Below are 22206 nucleotides of genomic sequence, written 5' to 3'. Positions count from 1 at the left end.
CATCTTTTTAATGATAAATAATAATTGTATATATTTATGTGGTACAGTGTGATTTGTTTTTTGTTTTGTTTTGTTTTGAGACAGAGTCTCCCTCTGTCACCCAGGCTGGAGTGCAGTGGTGCAAACTTAGCTCACTGCAACCTCTACCTCCTGGATTCAGATGATTCTTATGCCTTAGTCTCCCTAGTAGCAGGGACTACAGCCACCATACCCGTCTAATTGTTTTGTGTATTTAGTAGAAACAGGGCTTCACCATGTTGGCCAGGCTAGTCTCAAACTCCTGGCCTCAAGTGATCAGCCTGCCTTGGCTTCCCAAAGTGCTAGAATTATAAGTGTGAGCCACTGCACCCTATCGTGATGTGTTTTTTGAGGGGTTTTTTTTTTTTTTCAAGACGAGGTCTCACTGTGTTGCCCAGGCTGGGGTGTAGTGGCGAGATCACAGCTCACGGCAACCCCGACCTCCCTGGGCTCAGGTGATCCTCCTGCCTCAGCCTCCTGAGTAGCTGGGACTACAGGTACGTGCCAACACGTCCAGCTAAGTTTTGTATTTTTTTATAGATATGGGGTCTCACTCTGTTGCCCAGGCTGGTCTTGAACTCTTGGGCTCAAGCAATCTGCCTGCCTTGGCCTCTCAAAGTGCTAGGATTACAGGTGTGAGCCACCTGCCTGGTGCAATGTGATGTTTTGGTATATGTTTACATTATGGAATGATTAAATCAAGCTAATTAACACATCCATCAGCTCACATACTTCTCAGTATTTTGTGGTAAAACATTTAAAATCTCATTTAGCAATTTTGAAACATACAGTTCATTATTATTTATTATAGTCACTGTTCTATGTAAAGGTCACTAACACTTATTTCTTCTGATGGAACTTTGTACCCTTTGATCAACACCTCACCTTTCTCCACTCACTTTACTCCCCCCTCACCAGCCATAACCACCATTCTACCCCCTACTTTTATGAGAGTGACTTTTTTGGATTCCACATATAAGTGAGGTTATGTGTTGATTTTTCTGTACCTGATTTATTTCACTTGGCACAATATCCTGCAGGTTCATCTGTGTTGTTGCAAATGACAGAATTTCTTTCTTATTGCCTTTTTACATAACATTTTAAAATATGCCTTATCTTCCCTCTCGACTGGAGGATTGGGGATATCTTCTGCAATACCTACTGTAGTTTGTACACTGGGAATTTGTTGAATATTGGCACCGTGTGACGTATTGTCTGAGGCACTTTACATAAGTAATTGCATTTGATTCTTAGAACTTTTATAAGGTGTATGTATTTTTACTCCCATTTATCTTATAAGGAAACTCAAGGTCAGAGAGGTTAAGTGATTTGCCCAAGGTTATACATTTGATTAATGGTTAAACTAGATTGGATCTCAGATCTATCTGACTTTAAAGCCGACATTTTTTTTTAGCAGACTTTACTGCTTCTCAAAAACTAGGGCCTTACCCACTGTAGATTCTTAGTTGTTTTGTTTTTGGTGCTGAATTGGTGACACATTTTTATGTCCCTTTTATCCTGTTTTTTAAATAATTGACCGCATATTTCTGATTCTCTCATTGGCATTTATAAAACGCAGTTCCCTTTAGATTACTGTTGCCCCTTTGGGATCCTATACATCTTATAGGCTGTTGTTGCCTGCAGCATGAACTCAAAGAAAAGAATGCATTACGTACTTAATTCTCTATAGTCCTAAAAATGATTTGATCACTTGGCCACAGACTAAAGATAATCCATCATGCAACTGGTATTTTTGGTATAACAAGTAACTTTCTCCTTTTTTCTCCTCCTTTAATTCTAGGCGTAGTACAAGAAGAGTTCGAGAATTGTGGTGGCAGGGATTGCCCCCTAGTGTCCGTGGGAAAGTTTGGAGTCTAGCTGTAGGAAATGAACTAAATATCACTCCTGGTTTGTATTCTACGTTCAGTTACTCCCACATGTACAAATAGCCATCTACAGAGTTACCTAGCAGATTAGTAGAGTGACCATTAAAATAAATGGCCTTTATCATATATAATGTCATTTTAAAAGCATGCTTCATCCCCCCAAAACCTGTTATGATTTAATAAGTTATTACATTTTATATAAAGATTTATGGTTTTCCCTTTAGTTTACAACTATCAATAATCTTGGCATTCAAATATCAAAAACTTCTGGGATTCTACTTGGCAGTGGATAATAAGTATATATAAGAAAAAAGAAAATAGTCAATTATGAAAAGGCTCCACTTTTATACAGAAAACACATAAATACTGGAGGAAGGCTAAAAGTTTCTTTTCCTCCTTCTTCACCTAAACCAGTCATTTTGGGATTTTTTTTTTTAATTTAAAAAGTTTAGGCCAGGCACAGTGGCTTATGCCTGTAATCCCAGCACTTTGGGAGGCCAAGGCAAGTGGATGACCTGAAGTCAGGAGTTCAAGACCAGCCTGGCCAACATGGCGAAACCCTGTCTCTAGTTAAAATACAAAAATTAGCTGGGCGTGGTGACACACATCTGTAATCCCAGCTACTCGGGAGGCTGAGGTGGAAGAATCACTTGAACCCAGGAGGCAGAGTTTGCAGTGAGCCGAGATCGCGCCTGTGCACTCCAGCCTGGGCAAAAGAGCGAGACTATCTCAAATGAATGGATGAATAAATGAATGAATGAATGAATGAATGAATGAATGAATAAATAAATAAATAAATAAATAAATAATTTTAAAGTTTATAACTTGATTAGCTGTATAAAGAAAAAACTTTAGCCGGGCATGGTGGCTCACGCCTGTAATCCCAGCACTTTGGGAGGCCGAGGCAGGTGGATTGCCTGAGCTCAGGATTTCGAGACCAGCCTGGGCAACACGGTGAAACCCCTTCTCTACTAAAATACGAAAAATTAGTCAAACATGGCAGCGTGTGCCGGGAGGCTGAGGCAGGAGAATCGCTTGAACCCGGGAGGCGGAGGTTGCGGTGAGCCGAGATCAAGCCACTGCACTCCAGCCTGGGCTACAGAGCGAGACTCTTTCTCAAAAAAAGAAAAAAAAAAACTTTAAAGAACAGAAAAGAAGTAAGACTTTCAAAGAGTTATATTATTTTCTTAAGTTTCTTAAACTTTGGTGGATAGGAGCAAAATGTAGAGTAGTTTTTTTGTTTTTGTTTTTGAGATGGAGTCTCGCTCTGTTGCCATGCTGGAGGGCAATGGCGCAGTCTCGGCTCACTGTAACCTCTGCCTCCCGGGTTCAAGCGATCCTCCTGCCTCAGCCTCCTGAGTAGCTGGGACTACAGGTGTGTACCACCACGCCTGGCTAATTTTTTGTATTTTTAGTAGAGATGGGGTTTTGCCATGCTGGCCAGGCTGGTCTCCTACTCCTGGCCTCAAGTGATCCGCTTGCCTCAGCCTCCCAAAGTGCTGGGATTACAGGTGTGAGCCACCATGCCTGGCTTGCAGAGTAGTTTTGATGAATTTTTAAAAAATTAAGCCGGACGTGGTGGCTCATGCCTGTAGTCCCAGCTACTTGGGAGGTTTAGACGGGAGGATTGCTTGAGCCCAGGAGTTAAAGGTTACAGTGAGCTATGATTGTGCCGCAGCACTCCAACCAGGGCTACAGAGCATGACTCTGTCTCTAAATTAATAAATAAATAATTTGGTCAGGCGCGGTGGCTCACGCCTGTGAGGAAGGCTAAAAGTTTCTTTTCCTCCTTTGGGAGGCCAACGCTGGTGGATCAGCTGAGGTCGGGAATTTGAGACCAGCCTGACCAACATGGAGAAACCCTGTCTCTACTAAAAATACAAAATTAGCCGGGCGTGGTGGCACATGTCTGTAATCCCAGCTACTCCAGAGGCTGAGGCAGGAGAATCGCTTGAACCCAGGAGGCGAAGGTTGCAGTGAGCCGAGATTGCGCCATTGCACTCCAGCCTGGGCAACAAGAGCGAAACTCCATCTCAAAAGTAAAATAGAATAAATAAATAAATAATTTTTAAAAATTAGATAAAATTAGAATAATATCAAATAGAGGAAAGTAAAATAGTTTATAGGCCAGGCATGGTGGCTCATGTCTGTAATCCCGGCACTTCAGGAGGCTGAGGCAGATAGATCTCTTGAGCCCAGGAGTTTGAGACCAGCCTGGGCAACATAGCGAGACCCCGTCTCTACAAAAAAAATCCCAAAATTAGCCAGACAGCCCGCATGTGGTCACACCACTCGAGAGGCTGAGGTGGGAGGATCGCTTGAGCTCAGGAGGTGCAATGAGCTGTGATTGTGCCACTGCACTCCAGCCTGGGCAACAGAGTGAGACCTTGTCTCTAAATAAATAAATAATTAATAATAAAATGTGCTAAATTGGTCTAAATGATAATGTTAATGCTAGACAATGGCACCATATAAAGACTTAAGGACTTTAATACTAGAAATAATATATTGTCACTGTTACTTCTAAAATTTTTCTTTTTATATTTATTGGAAAAAGTTAAAGTAATGAGAAGGTACAAGTGTCTGCTCTTCCACCTGAACTGCTATTCCTGATCCTACTGTAAACACTGTTAGCAATTTGGTGTATATTCTTTCTGGTCTTTTTTCTATGTACATAAAGTGTGCATCTACATATGATCAATTTTAAAGCTTTTCTTTTTTATTTTTTCCCCCACAATTTATGCCGTCAGGTTATTCTGTGGCTTTCTTTCTTCACCCTATAATCTATCTTGAACATCTTCCATGTTAGCACATACAAGTCTGCCTCATATGTACCATAGCTACATTGTATTCCACAATTTGGCTGTACTGTAATTTATTTAACCATTTTCCTTGAGATACCCAAATCAAAGACATATATTTTTTCCTGCCATTCTATAAAAAAGACATATATGTTAACATCCAAGTACTGTTTTTCATCCCTCAAAAGAGATTAAAATGAATGAGAATTACCCGTATGAGGATGACTGAAAATCATTCATAAATATTAACCAAAGGTCTCAAACAAATAACCTTTGACTGTTTATTTATTTTAGTTCTAAGAATTTACTCTGAGGAAATAACCAAGATTGGATGCAAAAGCTTTTCTACAAAAATGTTCATTGCAGCAATCAGCATTATATATAATTGGACAAAATTATAACAAAAATTTAAATGTTTACCCTTTGTCTGAAAAACGATGCCAACTTTGGATATTACGATTATGTATTATTTTAAAATTTGATTTTCACAAGTCTCCTGTAATAAACATATTATTTTATTTATTTATTTTTATTTATTTATTTTTTTAGATGGAGTCTTGCTCTGTCACTGAGGCTGGAGTGCAGTGGTGCTCTCTCAGCTCACTGCAACCCCCGCCTCCTGGGTTCAAGCAGTTGTCCCTGCCTCAGCCTCCCAAGTAGCTGAGATTACTGGCGCCTGCCACCACACTGACTAATTTTTGTATTTTTAGTAGAGATGCGGTTTCGCCATGTTGGCCAGGCTGGTCTCGAACTCTTGACCTCCGGTGATATGCCCACCTCGGCCTCCCAAAGTGCTGGGATTACAGGCGTGAGCCACTGTGCCCAGCCAACATGTTATTTTCAAAGAACTTAAAAACTTTTAGAATAGAATTTAAAGGAAGAATTAAGTTTTTATTTAACTTAGAAAAAGTTAGATTTTATATGACTTAACTGTTCTCTCCAAATGTAAACAGAGATTACTTTTGCTTTCTGAGTTTGGAACAGATTGTTTTTAAATTATAGTCAGAACTTTCAGTTTGATTTTCTAAATCCATAATAAGAGTTTTTGAACATACCGTATTGTTTAAAGTCTTAAGAATCAATTTTGCAAACAGGTAATGAGGTATTGATGGTTATATGAAGTTTTGTTTTCAATTTTTATTGATAACTGGCTTTAGAATCTGAGTTATCTTGATAACTTAGACATTAAAATATTGGTTAAATTGGTGTTAACGTTTTGTGATACTGTAATCAAAAGGTTCATTTTTAGCTTGAAATTTATAGTTTTGTAACATAACTGAGTCATTTATTTCCAACATAATTTTCGATTTTCGTTGCTAAACATTTATGTATTCGAGAATGGAATGTGTGTTTATTCTCTTCTTTTTTTATTAGTGTGGAAAAGATGCTAAAATTGGATTGAAGTACATTTATTTTTGTTAATCTTGTTTACTTTTGAATGGCTTTAGTAATTTGACTTGTTTTAGTCATGAAATTTATAATCATTAGAGAATAGTAGCTAAGAGTAAGGGCTCTAAAGTCAGTCAAATATGGTTCAAAGCTTGGTTCCACCATATATATTAGGTTTGTGACCTTGGGCATATTACTTAACATCTGGAAATCTTAGTTTTTCTTCATCTGTAAAATAGGGGTAAGAATATGAAAGGATTGTTCTAACAGTTATTCATGATAATATAAAACGATAAAGTGCATTTTGCTGAGAGTATGGATAATATCATAATTGTCACAAAATCAGAAAGCAAAATATACACTGAAATCAAAGTATTCTCTTTTCAAGTCCAAAGTATCTTTAAGCCTGCTTCAAACTCTCCCTTTGCAGATTCAAAGCAAAGTAAGTGTGATATGAGGATCCAAGCATCAAATTGAACTGAGATGCAGGTCTTCTTAACTGTAAATCTTACTGGAGAGATGTCCTTTGATGTTTTGAAATGCCTTACCACATTTTTATTATTAGATCAATTTTATGAGTTCTAAAACTGATGGGTTTGTCTGGTGAGCCCCCTTTTTTTAGATAGTTTTAAAATTTGGGTATGATATTGAAGCTGACTGTCTTAGAACCAGTTTGAGTTTTTTTTTAAACTTATAATTTTATACCTAATAACCCCCAAATAATTATATGTATAAATTTTAACCTTATATTCGTCTCTTCTATGAAATCAGTGATGGAGCCAGGCATAAATAATAGGCATTTTGCCTGGTGTGGTGGCTTACGCCTGTAATCCTAGCACTTTGGGAGGCTGAGGCAGATGGATCACATGAGGCCAGGAGTTCAAGACCAGCCTGGCCAACATGGTAAAACCCTGACTCTACTGAAAATACAAAAAATTAACTGGATATGGTGGTGCATGCCAGTAATCCCAGCAACTCAGGAGGCTGAGAATTGCTTGAACCCGGGAGAGGGAGGTTGCAGTGAGCTGAGGTCACACCACTGCACTCCAGTCTGGGCGACAGAGAAAGACCCTGTCTCAAAAAAAATAATAATAATAATGATAGGAATTTTAAGTTTTTTTTTTCTTCAATTTTCTTCTTTCCAAACCATTAGTAGTAATGAAAAGTAAATAGAAGGGAGAAAATATTAGAATAGTAAGAGTCTGTTTGAAATATATCTAGTCAGATATTTGATAATGATATGCTTCTTGGCAATATAAGAATACTTGTTATGGTATAGTCATTACTTTGGAAAATTATGCAGTTGTTTAAAAGAAACAAAAGCAGATCTATATCTACTAATGTGGAACAACCTCTAATATAACAAAGTAAGATACAGATCAGTGCATGAAACATGTTGCCACTTTAATTTTTTTAAAAAGGATTATATATTTATGCATATACTTGTGCATGCATATTTTCATTCTTGGAAGAATTAGAGCTCTGATAACCACACTTGCATCTGAGGATAGGAAATTCATTTTTCTCTCTATACTATTTTGTACTTTGTGAAATTTTTTTTTTTTTTTTTTTTAAACGGAGTCTCGCTTTGTTGCCCAGACTGGAGTGCAGTGGTGCGATCTCTGCTCACAGCAACCACCACCTCCCGGGCTCAAGCGATTCTCCTGCCTCAGCCTTCCAAGTATCTGGGATTACAGGCATGCACCACCATGCCCAGCTAAATTTTTTGTATTTTTAGTAGAGACAGGGTTTCACCATGTTGGCCAGACTGGTCTCAAACTCCTGACCTCAGGTGATCCACCTGCCTTGGCCTCCCAAAGTGCTAGGATTACAGGCATGAGCCTGAATTTTTTTTTTTTTTTTTTTCTTTTTTTTTTTTTTTTGGCGGTCTCATTTTCACCAGGTGGAGTGATGGGATCTTCATGCAAGTCCGCCTCGTTCAGTTCTCCTGCCTCAGCATCCGGTAGGCACGCCCGGCTAATTTTTTGTATTTTTAGTAGAGACGGGGTTTCACCGTGGTCTCGATCTCCTGACCTCGTGATCCGCCCGCCTCGGCCTCCCAAAGTGCTGGGATTACAAGCGTGAGCCACCGCGCCCGGCCTACTTTTTGAAATTTTTTAAAACCATGTTCTTGTATTACCTTTAAAAATGAATAAAATTTTAAAAAGAATTAATTGAAGCAAAAAACTTATTTTGGACAACATACAAACTTTGGTGTTTGGGCAAGACATATCTTTTCTATTCTTCTGTCCCTGAAATGTCCTATTTTTATGTAGTTTCAAATATCTGCAATAGTTAGTTACAAAATAAAGACAAATAAAATTTGGGAATTGAGAAAACTTTTTAAATCTTTCGTGTCCTGAAGTTTTTATGAGATCCTGCATATAGGAGTGCAGTGACTAGGCACTTAAATTAAAAAGATAGGGGTAGAGATTTTGTTTGCTGGTGACACACACCAAGTCTGTGTGAAATATAAGTAGCTTTAGATAGCAATATCATAATGGAGACACCAGTTTCAGGAGTGATAGAAAGCAAGATCGAGCATCTATTGAAGTGCTATGAGGTTTCAGGAGCTTTACATGTATTTTCTTATTTAATCATCAGTAACCCTATGAGTAGGTGGTGTTTTTCTCTGGTTTACAGATAAAGAAAGCTGAGTTCCAGGGTAGCTCAATAACTTTCTTGAAGTCCCTCAGATAGTAAATGGCAGAGCTAGAATTTGAATCTGGGTCTGATTGACTCCAAAAATCATTTTTTTCTGCTGTTCCGCAATGATACTTCTTAGCAGAAGCATCTCTTTCTGCCTCATGTGTACATTCTGTATGGATGATTGCTATGCAGTAATTTTATTTACTTTCTTTCTGGGTATATAATGAATAGTTTTGGTAGAATCAAGTACTTAGATTTGCCACTTTTTTGATGCTTGCTACATCAGAGAGACCTGACCTGTAATAGGTAAAGAGTAAAAATTAAAATTTGCAAATATATTTCTTTCCTGTTATTCATACATTTTTGTTCTTCCCCCACCCCCCAGAACTTTATGAAATCTTCCTCTCAAGAGCAAAAGAACGGTGGAAAAGTTTCAGTGAAACAAGTTCAGAGAACGATACAGAAGGTGTGATTTCTTTTTTTAAATAAGAATTTTAGGATGAAAATTCAGCTGCTGAGCATGATTTTGTACCATGTATCAGAAGCTGTAGTAATTGCTTTACATATATCATCTTATTTAATCTTAATAACGCTTTCAGTAAACAAGGCTAGAAAAAAGACTTGATTTGCAGAAGAGTTCATGTAAGTATCATCCTAAGACCTCTTAGCTATGTCAGCTATTTGTGGAGAACTAAAAGTACGTAAAAGGTAAAGAAGTTTTGTACTGGCAGACAGCAGCTATTTCATCATTTTTAACTCATTTTTATGAAGCATTGAAATTATGAGAATTAAAATTATAAGTATTCACTTCAGAAATATTTTTTCAATAATAAATGGTGACGCTGGGCGGATGGCTCACACCTGTAATCCTGGCACTTTGGGGGGCCAAGGCAGGTGGATCACCTGAGGTCAGGAGTTCGAAACCAGCCTGGACAACATGGCAAAACCCCATCTCTACTAAAAAAACAAAAATTAGCCGGGCGTAGTGGCAGGTGCCTGCAATCCCAGCTACTTGGGAGGCTGAGGTAGGGAGAATGTCTTGAACCTGGGAGGCAGAGGTTACAGTGAGCTGAGATCACACCATTGCACTCCAGCCTGGGTAACAGACTTCATCTCCAAAGAAAAAGAATAAATGGTGAAAGTTGCACTTCAGTAGAAATTAACTGAATGTAATGAAGAGTTCTAGTCAGAAGCAGTGTCTACATAAATTACTGTTTTCTTATTTCTTGGATATGTATAATTTGCATGTGTCATTTAACTTTTTGGTCATTGTCTTTTTAAATATTGCTTCTGCCCTTTCTTGCCTGTTTTCCTTCTGGACTCCAATTACATGTATAGTAGACCATTTAACAGTGTTTCACAAGCCTCTTACACTCTCTTTTTTTTTCTTTTTTTGGTGGGGGATAGATGTAATTTTATATAATTGAAAAAAAATTAGGCCAGGCGCGGTGGCTCACGCTTGCAATCCCAGCACTTTGGGAGGCTGAGGCGGGCGGATCCCGAGGTCAGGAGATCGAGACCATGGTGAAACCCCGTCTCTACTAAAAATACAAAAAATTAGCCGGGCGTGGTGGCGGGTGCCTGTAGTCCCAGCTATTTGGAGAGGCTGAGGCAGGAGGATGGCATGAACCCGGGAGGCGGAGCTTGCAGTGAGCCGAGATTGCGCCACTGCACTCCAGCCTGGGCGACAGAGCGAGACTCCGTCTCAAAAAAAAAAAAAAAAAAAAGAAAAAAAGAAAAAAAATTTTAATTCATCATATAGGGATGGGGTCCCTCTATGTTTCCCTAGCTGGTCTCAAACTCCTGGCCTCAAGCAATCCTCCTGCCTTGGCCTTCCAAAGTGCTGGGATTGCAGGCATGAACCACTGTGCCTGGCCAATTCTTTTTTTTTTTCTCTTTCTCTGCTTCAGTTTCATTGATTTTTACTGATCCATCATCAAATTCACTAATCCTTTCTTCTGGTTTATCTAGTCTGCTATTAAATCTAAATCTGTGTAATGGGCTTTTAATTTCAGATATGCTTTGTAATTGTAGAATGTTCACTTGGTTCTTTTTATACATTCTGTTTCTCTGTTGAAATTCTTCATCTTCTCATCCCATGTTCCTTCCACCATCTTTTCGTCTATTTTCTTTTTAAAATTTATTATTATTTTTTTCTCTAGCGCATATCAGCCAGATATTTTCTTTAACATATTTATAACAGATAGTGTCGTTGCCTGTTAATTCCAATACTGTATCATCTGCAGGTCTGCCTCTGTTGGCTGTTTTTCCCCTTATTTCCCCTTTAAAGTGGTTGTAAGTCACATTTTCTGCTTCTTTGTGTATCTTAAATGTTTAAATTGTATGCCAGACGTTGTATATAAAAAGAATGTAGAGTGGCTCCAAGAAAAAGAGGAAATTTTCCAAAGAGGAGCCGGTCAGCAGTGGGCCTGAAGAGGCGGCTGGCAAGAGAGCTCCAAGAAGAAGAAAAAGTTCCATAAAGCATCTTAGGAAGATTAGAATGCAAATGGACATTCTCTGGGAGGTGGGGCATACCATAGCCCAAGGTGACATTTCTCACCCTGTGCCATGTTCCCCAATGAAAACAAATTCACAAAAAAAAAAAAAAAAAAAAGAGAATGTAGAAACCAAAGCTGAGGTTTCCCCTGCAGAGGAAGCTGCTCTTTCCTGTTAGGCAGTTCGATTAAGGGCTTATCACCTCAATTCAACCATTAATTGATCTAGGTTGGGGCAAGGTTGTAGCTTTAGATAGACTTAGTTTATCTTGAGTTTCAAATTTCTTGATGGGAAAAAGTGGTTTTTTTTTTTTTTTTTGAGATGCTCTGTCGCCCAGGCTGGAGTGCAGTGGCACAATCTTGGCTCACTGCAACTTCTGCCTCACAGGTTCAAGCAATTCTCCTGCCTCAGTCCCCTGAGTAGCTGGGATTACAGGTGCGCTCCACCATGCCTGGCTAATTTTTAGTAGAGACGGTTTCACCATGTTGGTCAGGCTGGTCTCAAACTCCTGACCTCAGGTGATCCACCCACCTCGGCCTCCCAAAGTGCTGGGATTACAGGCATGAGCCACCACACCCGGCCCAAAGTGTTCTGTTTTGATTACAGGTATCTCCCTCCAATGATATGCCCTCTCAAGACCTTGTGACTTTGGGTGATTTTATTCTGCATTTCTAGCCTGGCCTTCTGCATTCAGAAAAGTCCCATAGGGAAAACTAGATACACATTCAGGGCTCCTCCAGATTCCTGTCTATCACATCAGTTTTATTTGGCCATGTGTAGCTCTTCTGGTTTCTCTTCCTCCAACCAGAGTGACTTTGTCTTTGGTGAGCTCGATCCTAAGCCCATACCCAGACCTGGCAGATACCCCTAGGAAGAAAAATGGACACTAGTGTCTACTCACCAAGGAAAGACTCTTACTTTTCTGGAATTGTATCCTATTGATCTCTCTATATCCATAGCTCTCTGATGATTTTTTAAATGTGATATTTGTAATTTTTTTTCCTAGTTGTTACCATGGAAATGATGGTCTGCCCCTATCTTCTGTAAAAACTGGAATTAGAAATCCTTTACCATATAACTTTCTGATAAATGTATAGCTATTTTCTTTGTACAAGAGAATAACAAGTTCTAACAAAAGCTATGTGACATTTCTTATAATTTCTTGATTATTCAGTTTTTAACTTAAATAACACATGCTGTGTGATCGTTCTGTATTTATAAAATTGAACTTGTTACAGCCAAGTGATCATTTAAATTGTATCTGCTTGGTAAATGCAGGTGTATCTGTTGCTGATCGAGAGGCCAGTCTGGAATTAATTAAGTTGGACATATCCCGTACATTTCCATCTCTCTACATCTTTCAGAAGGTGAGGGTTTCTAATCAGCTTGTAATTACTTAAAAAAAAAATCTATCAATATCCAAGGCAACAGATTCTTTAAATGAATAGCTATTACTTTAAAAAAGGCAAAACTCTAGAAATTGGGGACCCTATGTAAAAAGTCTAAAACTAGGTATAAAATTATAAAGGAATTTCTATTATTTTATTCCACTGACCGAAATACATTGTAGTTAGCATAGCATTTAATACCTTTTATGTAGTAGGCACTTGATGAATTTTATTACAGTGAATTTATTTTGCTTTTTGTTGTGTAAGATATATGAATTCTTAATATTTTGTCCTAGTAAATTGTTAAAGTATAAAGAACTTTGTCACAAAACTTAAAAATTTTCAGAATTATCATTAAAATAGGAAGAAATGGTTTTCTTTGTACATAGGCTATTATGAAGTTGCTTATATCTTATGAAAAGAGAAATAACTACATTATATATACTTTATCTTTGACTCAAGTCTTTATTTTTATTTCTTTTTAAATTTGAGATCAGGTCTTGCTGTGTTGCCCAGGCTGAACTCAAACTCCTAGGCTCAAGCAATCCTCCTGCATCAGCCTCCTGCATCAGCCTCCTGCGTAGCTGGGATTATGGGATTACAGGCATGTGCCACCACATCCAGCTGATTCAAGTCTTTATACATGGAATTCTTCTATCTTTAGATTGATAAAAATAAAATGAGATAAAAATTTTTACCATTAAGATTAAAATTATTAACACAGTTTAGTGTAGCTTGATGGTTTTTTTTCTGCTGACGCTGTATTACATAAAATGAAACTGTGTGTATTCATCATACTCTCATACTCTTATTATACCAAATCTAGAAGATTTTAAAACTGTTGACAAATTATATAGCTTGTATCCATCAAGTAAGTTTATTTGGCTTTTTTTTGTTGTTGTTATTTAGTACTAAATATTTCTTTTTTTTTTTTTTTTTTTTGAGAGAGATTCTCACTTTGTTGCCTAGGCTGGAGTGCAGTGGCACAATCCTGGCTCAGTGCAACCACTGCCTCCTGAATTCAAGCGATTCTTGTGCCTCAGCCACCCGAGTAGCTGGAATTACAGGCATATGACACCATGCCCAGCTCATTTTTGTATTTGTAGTAGAGATGGGGTTTTGCCATGTTAGCCAAGCTGGTCTCAAACTCCTGGCCTCAAGTGACCTGCCCATCTCGACCTCCTAAAGTGCTGGGATTACAGGCATGAGCCACCGCACCCATCTGCAGTATTAAATATTTCTTATTAATAATTTGGAAAACATCTTGGCAGAGTACATTTATAATATTTTTTATTAAATATGCTAAAACTAGTCATTTAGGAAATGCTACAGTTTATTAACATATGAAAATTAACTTAGAGACAATTATTTGTACAGTTTCAAATTTCATTTTTCTCTCCTAAGGGTGGCCCATATCATGATGTCTTACATAGTATTTTAGGGGCATACACATGCTACAGACCTGATGTTGGTTATGTAAGTATTTGTTTCAATCTATTTTTTGAATATAAGCATTTTATCTACACTCTTTATCAAAATATCCTATGTTGTATTAGCTCCCAAATGTCTGTATTTCTATGTCTGTTTTTCTTGGGCTTATCAATTTAGCCAGCGAAGAATCTTTCCATCTCTTGCCAGGAGCTTATATGTACTTGAGGCTGCCAGCTTTCTGGGGGAGCTGCGGGAGATTTCACCATGCAATTTATAAACTTTTATCTCATGCCCTGATGTCACTGTGATGCCTCGTCCCCCTCTTCCTAACCCTCTTTTCCATGACTGTGCCTCTAGACAGTAAACCTCCTATGTTCTACCAGGTTAAGGGAAGGATAGGTACCTGTCCCTAAAGGACAGGGGAGGGGATTTGCTCCTTATACAGACTTTCACCCAATCCTATTTTTAGCTCTATTTCTCAATTTCACAGGTACCTGACAACTTCAGCTTCTGAGCCTTCAGGGTTTTACAGCTGAATTGGCTTGCTGATTATTGGCTTCCTCCTCTGTAGATATTTTAGTTTTAACGTTCTACACTTATTTAATTTACAATTTCTAAAATACTATTAACTATCTACTATATAATTTTTCATTCTTGTAGTCCTTGTGGGTTAATATTTATTTTTTTCTTTACTGTATTTTTAGTTGGATTTTGCAGGAGAACAAAGAAAGATGTGATGTTCAATTACCATTTTTAACTAGAAGTTATAGAACTTTCATCTCCTCACCTTTGCCTTAAAATAGAAGAATGTTAGACCTCTCTATAGGGTGGCTGTCTGGTACAAGTTACTTTGTTCTTTTGCATGTTCATTTCTATGTTTGTTTACTGAACAAATATTTATTGTGCTCTTATGACTATATGTCAGGCATTGTTCTAGGCACTTGAAATACCTCAGTGAACAAAATGATTTCTGTCCTTATGATGCTTACAGTTTAGAAGAAAGAAACAGACAATAAACAACAAACAAATAAGTAAATCATGTTATATTAAAAGATAAGTGCTGTAGAAAAGTGTGAGATGATAAAGGGGGAAAGTGCTAGGTTTAGGGTGGGGCAGGTTGTAGTATTTGAAAAGATCATAAGATAGTCCTTATAGAGAAAGTTAGATTTGAGCAGAGTCTTTAAACTCTCTTACTCAGGTATTCTGTGAATGAATTGTAAGAATACCGTGTATCCCCTTCACATGTTTAAGTTGAAGTTTAAAGTTTTTCATCGTAAGTTAACTTGTAAATAATTTAATTTTTTAGCACTGGTTAAATGATAACATCTTATAGTTTTTTAAAAATGTACCCAGGCAGGCCGGGCGTGGTGGCTCACGCCTGTAATCCCAGCACTTTGGGAGGCCTAGGTGGGTAGATTACATATTCAGGAGTTCGAGACCAGCCTGACCAACATGGTGAAACCTCGTCTCTATTGAAAATACACAAATTAGCCGGGCATGGTGGCACGTGCCTCAGGAGGCTGAGGCAGGAGAATCACTTGAATCTGGGAGGCGGAGGTTTCAGTGAGCCAAGATCGTGCCACTGCACTCCAGCCTGGGCAACAAGAGCGAAACTCTTGTCTCAAAAAAAAAAAAAAAAAAGTCCCCAGGCTGGGCACAGTGTCTCATGCCTGTAAATCCCAGCACTTTGGGAGGTTGAAGCAAGAAGATTGCTTGAGCCCAGGACTCCCAGACAGCAGTGAGCTAGGATTGGACCACTGCGTTCCAGCCTGCACAACACAGCAAGACCCTGTCTCAAAAAAAAGAAAAGAAGTCTGTAGTGGAGTTTAAATACTGTAATGAATTTACCTATATCATAGTCCATTTAAAGAAAAATATATTAACAAGCTCTTCATTAATATTTTACATTTTTGCTTTTTCTCTGAACTTGTATTTCTTTTTTTATTTTTATTTTTTTGAGACAGGGTCTCACTCTGTCACCCAGGCTTGAGTACAATGGCGTGATCATGACTTACTATAGCCTCGACCTCCTGGTCCTCTGGTCCCTGGTGATTCTTCCACCTCAGACTCCCAGGTAGCTGGGACTGCAGGCACAAGCCACCATGCTTGGCTAATTTTCTGTATTTTGTGTTAAGACAGGGCACTGTTTCCCAGGCTTATCTTGAACTCCTGGCTCAAGTGACCCGCCTGCATTGGCCTCCCATAGTGCTGGGATTACAAGTGTGACCTACTGTGCCTGGCTGATATTATGATTTTTTAATATAATGTTGTATAATTAAAACAAAGTAATTAACCTGCTCAACATCTGAAATATCTGACATTTTTTGTAATGAGAGTATTTGAGATTTACTCTCTGAGTGATTGTGAAATGTGCAGAACTCAATTATTAGTTGTATTTGCCATGTTGTGTAATAGATCTCAAAAAAAAAAAAAAAATCAGGCCAGGCATGGTGGCTCATGCCTGTAATCCCAGCATTTGGGAGGCCAAGGTGGGAAGATCGCTTGAGCCCAGGAGTTTAAGACCAGCCTGAGCAACACGTTGAGACCTCATCTCTGCAAATAATAAAAAATTAGCCAGGTGTGGTGGTGTGCACTTGTAGTCCCAGTTACTCAAGAGGCTGAGGTGGAAAGATCGCTAGAGTTCAGGCTCTTGAGGCTGTAGTAAGCCGAAATTGTGCCTGGGCGATAGAGTGAGACCCTGTCTCAAAAAAATTAAAGTTACTCCTCCTTTCTAATTGGAGCTTTTTGTACTCTTTGATTATCATCTTCCCCACCCCCAAGCCTCTGGTAACCACCATTCTACTCTTTGCTTCTATGAGTTCAGTGGTTTTAGATTACACATTTAAGTGAGAACATGCAATATTTGCTTTTCTGTTTTTTTGCCTTATTTCACTTAGCATAATGTTCTCCAGTTCCATCCATGTTGTCCCAAACGACATAATTTCTTCCTTTATTAAGGCTGAACAGTATTCTTCTGTATACACACACACACACTGTCTCATCCCATTCATCTGTTGATGAACACTTATGTTGATTCCTTAACTTGGCTATTTTGAGTAGTACTGTAATGAACATGGGAGTGCAGGTATCTTTTTGATATACCGATTTCAAGTCTTTTGGGTAATAGCCAGAAGTGAGATTGCTGGACCATATAGTAATTCTATTTTTAGTTTTTTTGAAGAACTTCCATACAGTTTTCTATAATAGCTGTACTAATTTACATTCCTATAAACTGTGTGCAAGTTTTTTTCTCAACAACCTCACCAACACTTATGTTTTGTCTTTTTGGAAATAGCCATATACAGCAGTCCCCACTTATCCTCAGGGGATATATTCCAAGACACCAAGTGGAATATATAGGTTTGGTTGTTTTTGTTTTTGTTTTTGAGATGGGGTTTCACTCTTGTTGCCCAGGCTGGAGTGCAATGGCATGATCTTGGCTAACTGCACCCTTCACCTTCTGGGTTCAAGCAATTCTCCTGCCTCAGCCTCCCAAGTAGCTGGGATTACAGGCGCCCGCCACCATGCCTGGCTATTTTTTGTATTTTTAGTAAAGACGGGGTTTCACTATGTTGACCAGGCTAGTCTCAAACTCCTGACCTCGGGCGATCCACCCGCCTCGGCCTCCCAAAGTGCTGGGATTACAGGCGTGAGCCGCCCTGCCCAGCCTATATGGGGTTTTGTACTTGCCCTGAAACTGCAGATAGTGCAGAATCCTATATATACTGTTTTTTCTATACATACATAACTATGATAAAGTTTATTAATTAGGCACAATAAGACATAAACAGCAGTAACTAATAATAAAGTAGAACAATTATAACACTATTTTAACAATTTAGGTGAAAGAAGCATTACTCGAACACAAGCTCTACAATACCACAACAGTTGATCTTATAACCGAGATGGCTACTAGGCAGGTGGGTAGCATATACAGCATGGTTACACTGGATAGAGGGATGATTCCCCTCTTTGGCAGGACGGAGCAGGACCGCTCCAGCTTTTACCACCCTATTTAGAACAGCATGCAGTTTAAAACTTATGACTTGTTTATTTCTGGAACTTGCCATTTAATATTTTCAGACCACTGTTGACCACAGGAAACTGAAACTTCAGAAAGCAAAACTAGGGAAAGTGGAGGACTACTGTATTTTATTTCATTTCTCTCACAGAATTTTATTCTAATGTAACACTTTTCTGCCCAAAAGTCTTTTAGTAATCTCGTTATACTTCTGCTACAAATATATAAATTAATTAAAAATGAAAAATTAGCTCTATTTCTGATATACATAATATTCTAAATGTTAAACTTTTTTTCTAATTGTGTTATTACAATTATTAGTGTAACTGATCAAAACAAATAGAGAAACTACATACATGAAAGAAACAAACTTTTTTTTTTGGTTGGGCATATATAAATTTTCAATCAACTTTTTTTTTTTTTTTTAAATTAGTATCTAAGTTCTAGGGTACATGTGCACAACGTGCAGGTTTGTTACATATGTATACAGGTGCCATATTGGTGTGCTGCACCCATTAACTCATCATTTACATTAGGTATTATCTCCTAATGCTATCCCTCCCCCCTCCCCCCACCCCACGACAGGCCCCGATGTGTGATGTTCCCCTTCCTGTGTCCAAGTGTTCTCATTGTTCAGTTCCTACCTATGAGTGAGAACATGTGGTGTTTGGTTTTTTGTTCTTGCGATAGTTTACTGAGAATGATGGCTTAATTATCTCAGTAACTCAATTAGATTCTCCTTTAGCTTTATTGAAAATAGAAGACTGTTAACTACTTGAGTTGCAAAAACATTTTGTTACCAATCATTAGAATTGTTCACTTTCTCAGTTTCTATAAAGTATCCCAAAAGCCTTTATTGAGACTAGTCAAAATATCTATTACTGACATTTTAGGCTAAATTTTATTTTGTGTTTTGTGTTTTTTGAGACAAGGTTTCACTATGTTACCCAGGCTGATCTTGAACTCCTGGGCTCAAGTGGTCCTCCCACCTCAGCCTCCCAAAGTGCTGGGTTTATGTATGAGCCACTGCACCCAGCCTACACTAGACTTTAAAAAAATAAAAAAAATCTATTAAAATTATATCTTCAGGCTGAGTGCAGTGGCTCATGCCTATAACCCTAGCACTTTGGGACACTGAGGCAGGCGGATCACTTGAGGCCAGGAGTTTGAGACCAGCCTTGCCAACATGGCAAAATCCTGTCTCTACTAAAAATACAAAAATTACCTGGGTGTGGAGGCGCATGCCTGTAATCCCAGCTACTCAGGAGGCTGAGGCACGAGAATTGCTTGAACCCGGGAGGCAGAGGTTGCAGTGAGCTGAGGTTGTGCCACTGCACTCCAGTGTGGGTGACAGAGCGAGACTCAGTCTCAAAACAAACAAACAAAAATCCTCACTTAAAGGCACTTGTTTAACCTGGTATACTGAGAAAAATTGGGGAAAATTAAAATACTGTTACTTTTATTACACTTATGATAATGATTTTTTTAGAATATGTTTTAAATATTTTTTTTACCCTGGCTGCAGACTTACTAGGTCACTGTATATTTGCTGCCGAAATGAGCTCTGTTGGGTCATTGAATTTATGTAAAATGACCACCATATAACTTAACTGGTGGTATCAAGGCTCACTGACAAACCAGTCAGTTAAATCACACTTACTTTATAAGTTAAAACTAGTGTAGATTATATTGGAATACCTATTTCATGTCATGATTTGACAAAATACATTTTTAACTATGTTAATGAATAACATATGCTGAATCTATAAATAACTCATGAAAGTTTTATCTGTAGATTTTATTCTTGAAAAAATTTGATAATCTTGGTTCACGTTTCAGTTATACTTATTTAAAAGAACCACAGGCCGGGTGCGGTGGCTCATGCCTGTAATCCCAGCATTTTGGGAGGCCAAGGCAGGTGGATCACCTGAGGTCAGGAGTTCGAGACCAGACTGGCCAACATGGCGAAACCCCGTCTCTACTAAAAATACAAAAATTAGCCAGGTGTGGCGGCATAGGCCTGTAATTCCAGCTACTCGGGAAGCTGAGGCAAGGAGAATTGCTTGAACCCAGGAGACAGAGGTTGCAGTGAGCCGAGATCCCGCCACTGCACTCCAGCCTGCGTGATGGAGCTCTGTACTGCAATTGCTGTTCTCTTTGTTCTCCTGGGACTCTCCCTCAAGGACTATGCATTCTTTTTTTTCTTTTTTCTTTTTTTTTGAGATAGAGTCTCGCTCTGTCACCCAGGCTGGAGTGCAGTGGCACAATCTCAGCTCACTGCAACCTCCGCCCTCTGGGTTCAAGCAGTTCTCCTGCCTCAGCCTCCTGAGTAACTGGGATTACAGGCACACGCCACCATGCCTGGCTAATTTTTGTATTTTTAGTAGAGACCCAGTCAGGGTCATGTGTGGTATTTAGTTGTTCTTTTTAGTTTCCTTTAAAACAGAACAGTTCCTCAGCCTTTTGTATGTGTTGTAACAATGTCACTTTTCAAAAGTTAAGGCTAGTTGTTTGCGGAATGACCCTCAACTTGAATTTGATTATTTTTTCATGATTAGATTCAGGTTAGACAGTTTTGTCAGCAATACTACATAAACAATGTATGTTTTTCAGTGCATCACACGAGTCAATAAATAATGCAAAATATTTAGAAGAATTGGACTCTGAAGAAATTATAGAAATAACTGTTTTTCTTATTTTCTTTTCTTATATGAACAAGAGTGATATATGATAAATCTGAATGAGCTATAAATAGCTTTAAAAATATGCATAACATAAATATTCTGGGCTGGACACGGTGGCTCACACCTGTAATCCCAGCACCTTGGGAGGCCAAGGCAGGCGGATCACCTGAAGTCAGGAGTTTGAGACCAGTCAGGCCAACATGGTGAAACCCCGTTGCTACTAAAAATACAAAACTTAGCCAGGCGTGGTGGCAGGTGCCTCTATTCCCAGCTATTCGGGAGGTTGAGGCAGGAGAATCGCTTTAACCTGGGAGGGGAAGGTTGCGGTGAGCTGATACTGTGCCACTGCACTCCAGCCTGGACGATAATAGCTAAACTCTGTCTCCAAAAAAATTAATTAAGTAAATAAATAAATATTCCAAGTGATAAGGTATTATGCCATTGCTTAATTGGCAGCATTTTTTCTTTTTTAGCGGTATGTAAAATAACATTACTTAAACAACATCTTAGGTACAATTAAATGTAATTTTAATTCCTTCTATTTACTTTGCTACCATTCTATTACAGATGGTTAATACTTTGCCCCTTGTATTCATTCAGCAAATATTGTGGTACTAAGAATACAACTATGAACAAACAAACATGGTGTGGTCTCTGTACTAGTTTCCTATGAATACTGTAACAAACTACCACAAACTTAGTGGCTTTAAACAACACAAATTAGGCCAGGCGCAGTGGCTCATGCCTGTAATCCCAGCACTTTGGGAGGCTAAGGTGGGAAGATTACTTGAGGTCAGGAGTTTGAGGCCAGTCTGGGCAACATAGGAAAACTCTGTCTCTACAAAAAAAATTTAAACAAACACACATAAAACAACAACACAAAGTTACTGTTTGACGATTCTGGAGGTTAGAAGTCTGAAATAGACTTCATTGGGTTTAAGTCAAAGTATTGGCAGAGTTGTGCTTCCTCAGGAAGCTCTAGGGGAGAATCCATTTCCTTGCTTTTTCCACCTTCTAGAGGCTGCCTACATTCCTTAGCTCATGGGCCTATAGCTCCGTCTTCAAAGCCAGCAGTATAGCATCTTCAAATCTCTCTCTGACTAACCTGCCTTCTTCTTTCACTTATGAGGAACCTCATGATGATTACTTCAGGCCCACCCAGATAATTCAGGATAAGCTCCCTATCTCAAGATCCTTGACGTAATCACATCTGTAGAGTCCCTTTTACCATGTCCAGCAACATTTTCATAGCTTCTGGTAATTAATAAGGACTTGGACATCTTTGGTGGGCAATTATTATGCCTACTACAGTCCCTGTTTTCATGGAACTTAAGTTCTAGAAAATCAAATAGGCAATTACTGTAGAATCTGCAAAAAGTACTCAGAAGAAGACAGAGAAATAAGATGAGAACAAAGAAATAATTGGATTGCAGAAGCTAAGGG

At 38.6% G+C, this 22206-nt stretch overlaps 1 protein-coding gene across 2 annotated transcripts in view; it reads left to right on the top strand.

Moving 5' to 3' along the window:
* The window catches only part of TBC1D12 (TBC1 domain family member 12), a 66516-nt gene that overhangs the window by 30301 nt on the left and 14009 nt on the right, over positions 1-22206 (top strand). Inside the window, exons 5-9 of one of the 2 annotated variants that reach the window (XM_032136409.2) lie at positions 1820-1926; positions 9129-9209; positions 12518-12606; positions 14032-14103; positions 17901-17978. In XM_032136409.2, the coding sequence (XP_031992300.1) occupies positions 1820-1926; positions 9129-9209; positions 12518-12606; positions 14032-14103; positions 17901-17978 (427 nt within the window). The remainder of the gene's footprint in view (positions 1-1819; positions 1927-9128; positions 9210-12517; positions 12607-14031; positions 14104-17900; positions 17979-22206) is intronic. The other variant, XM_058436199.1, reaches the window with a different exon arrangement.

Source organism: Hylobates moloch, unplaced genomic scaffold (genome assembly GCF_009828535.3).
Source record: "Hylobates moloch isolate HMO894 unplaced genomic scaffold, HMol_V3 SCAFFOLD_3, whole genome shotgun sequence".
NCBI lineage: Eukaryota > Metazoa > Chordata > Mammalia > Primates > Hylobatidae > Hylobates > Hylobates moloch.
This window is presented reverse-complemented; position numbering and strand designations above follow the sequence as displayed.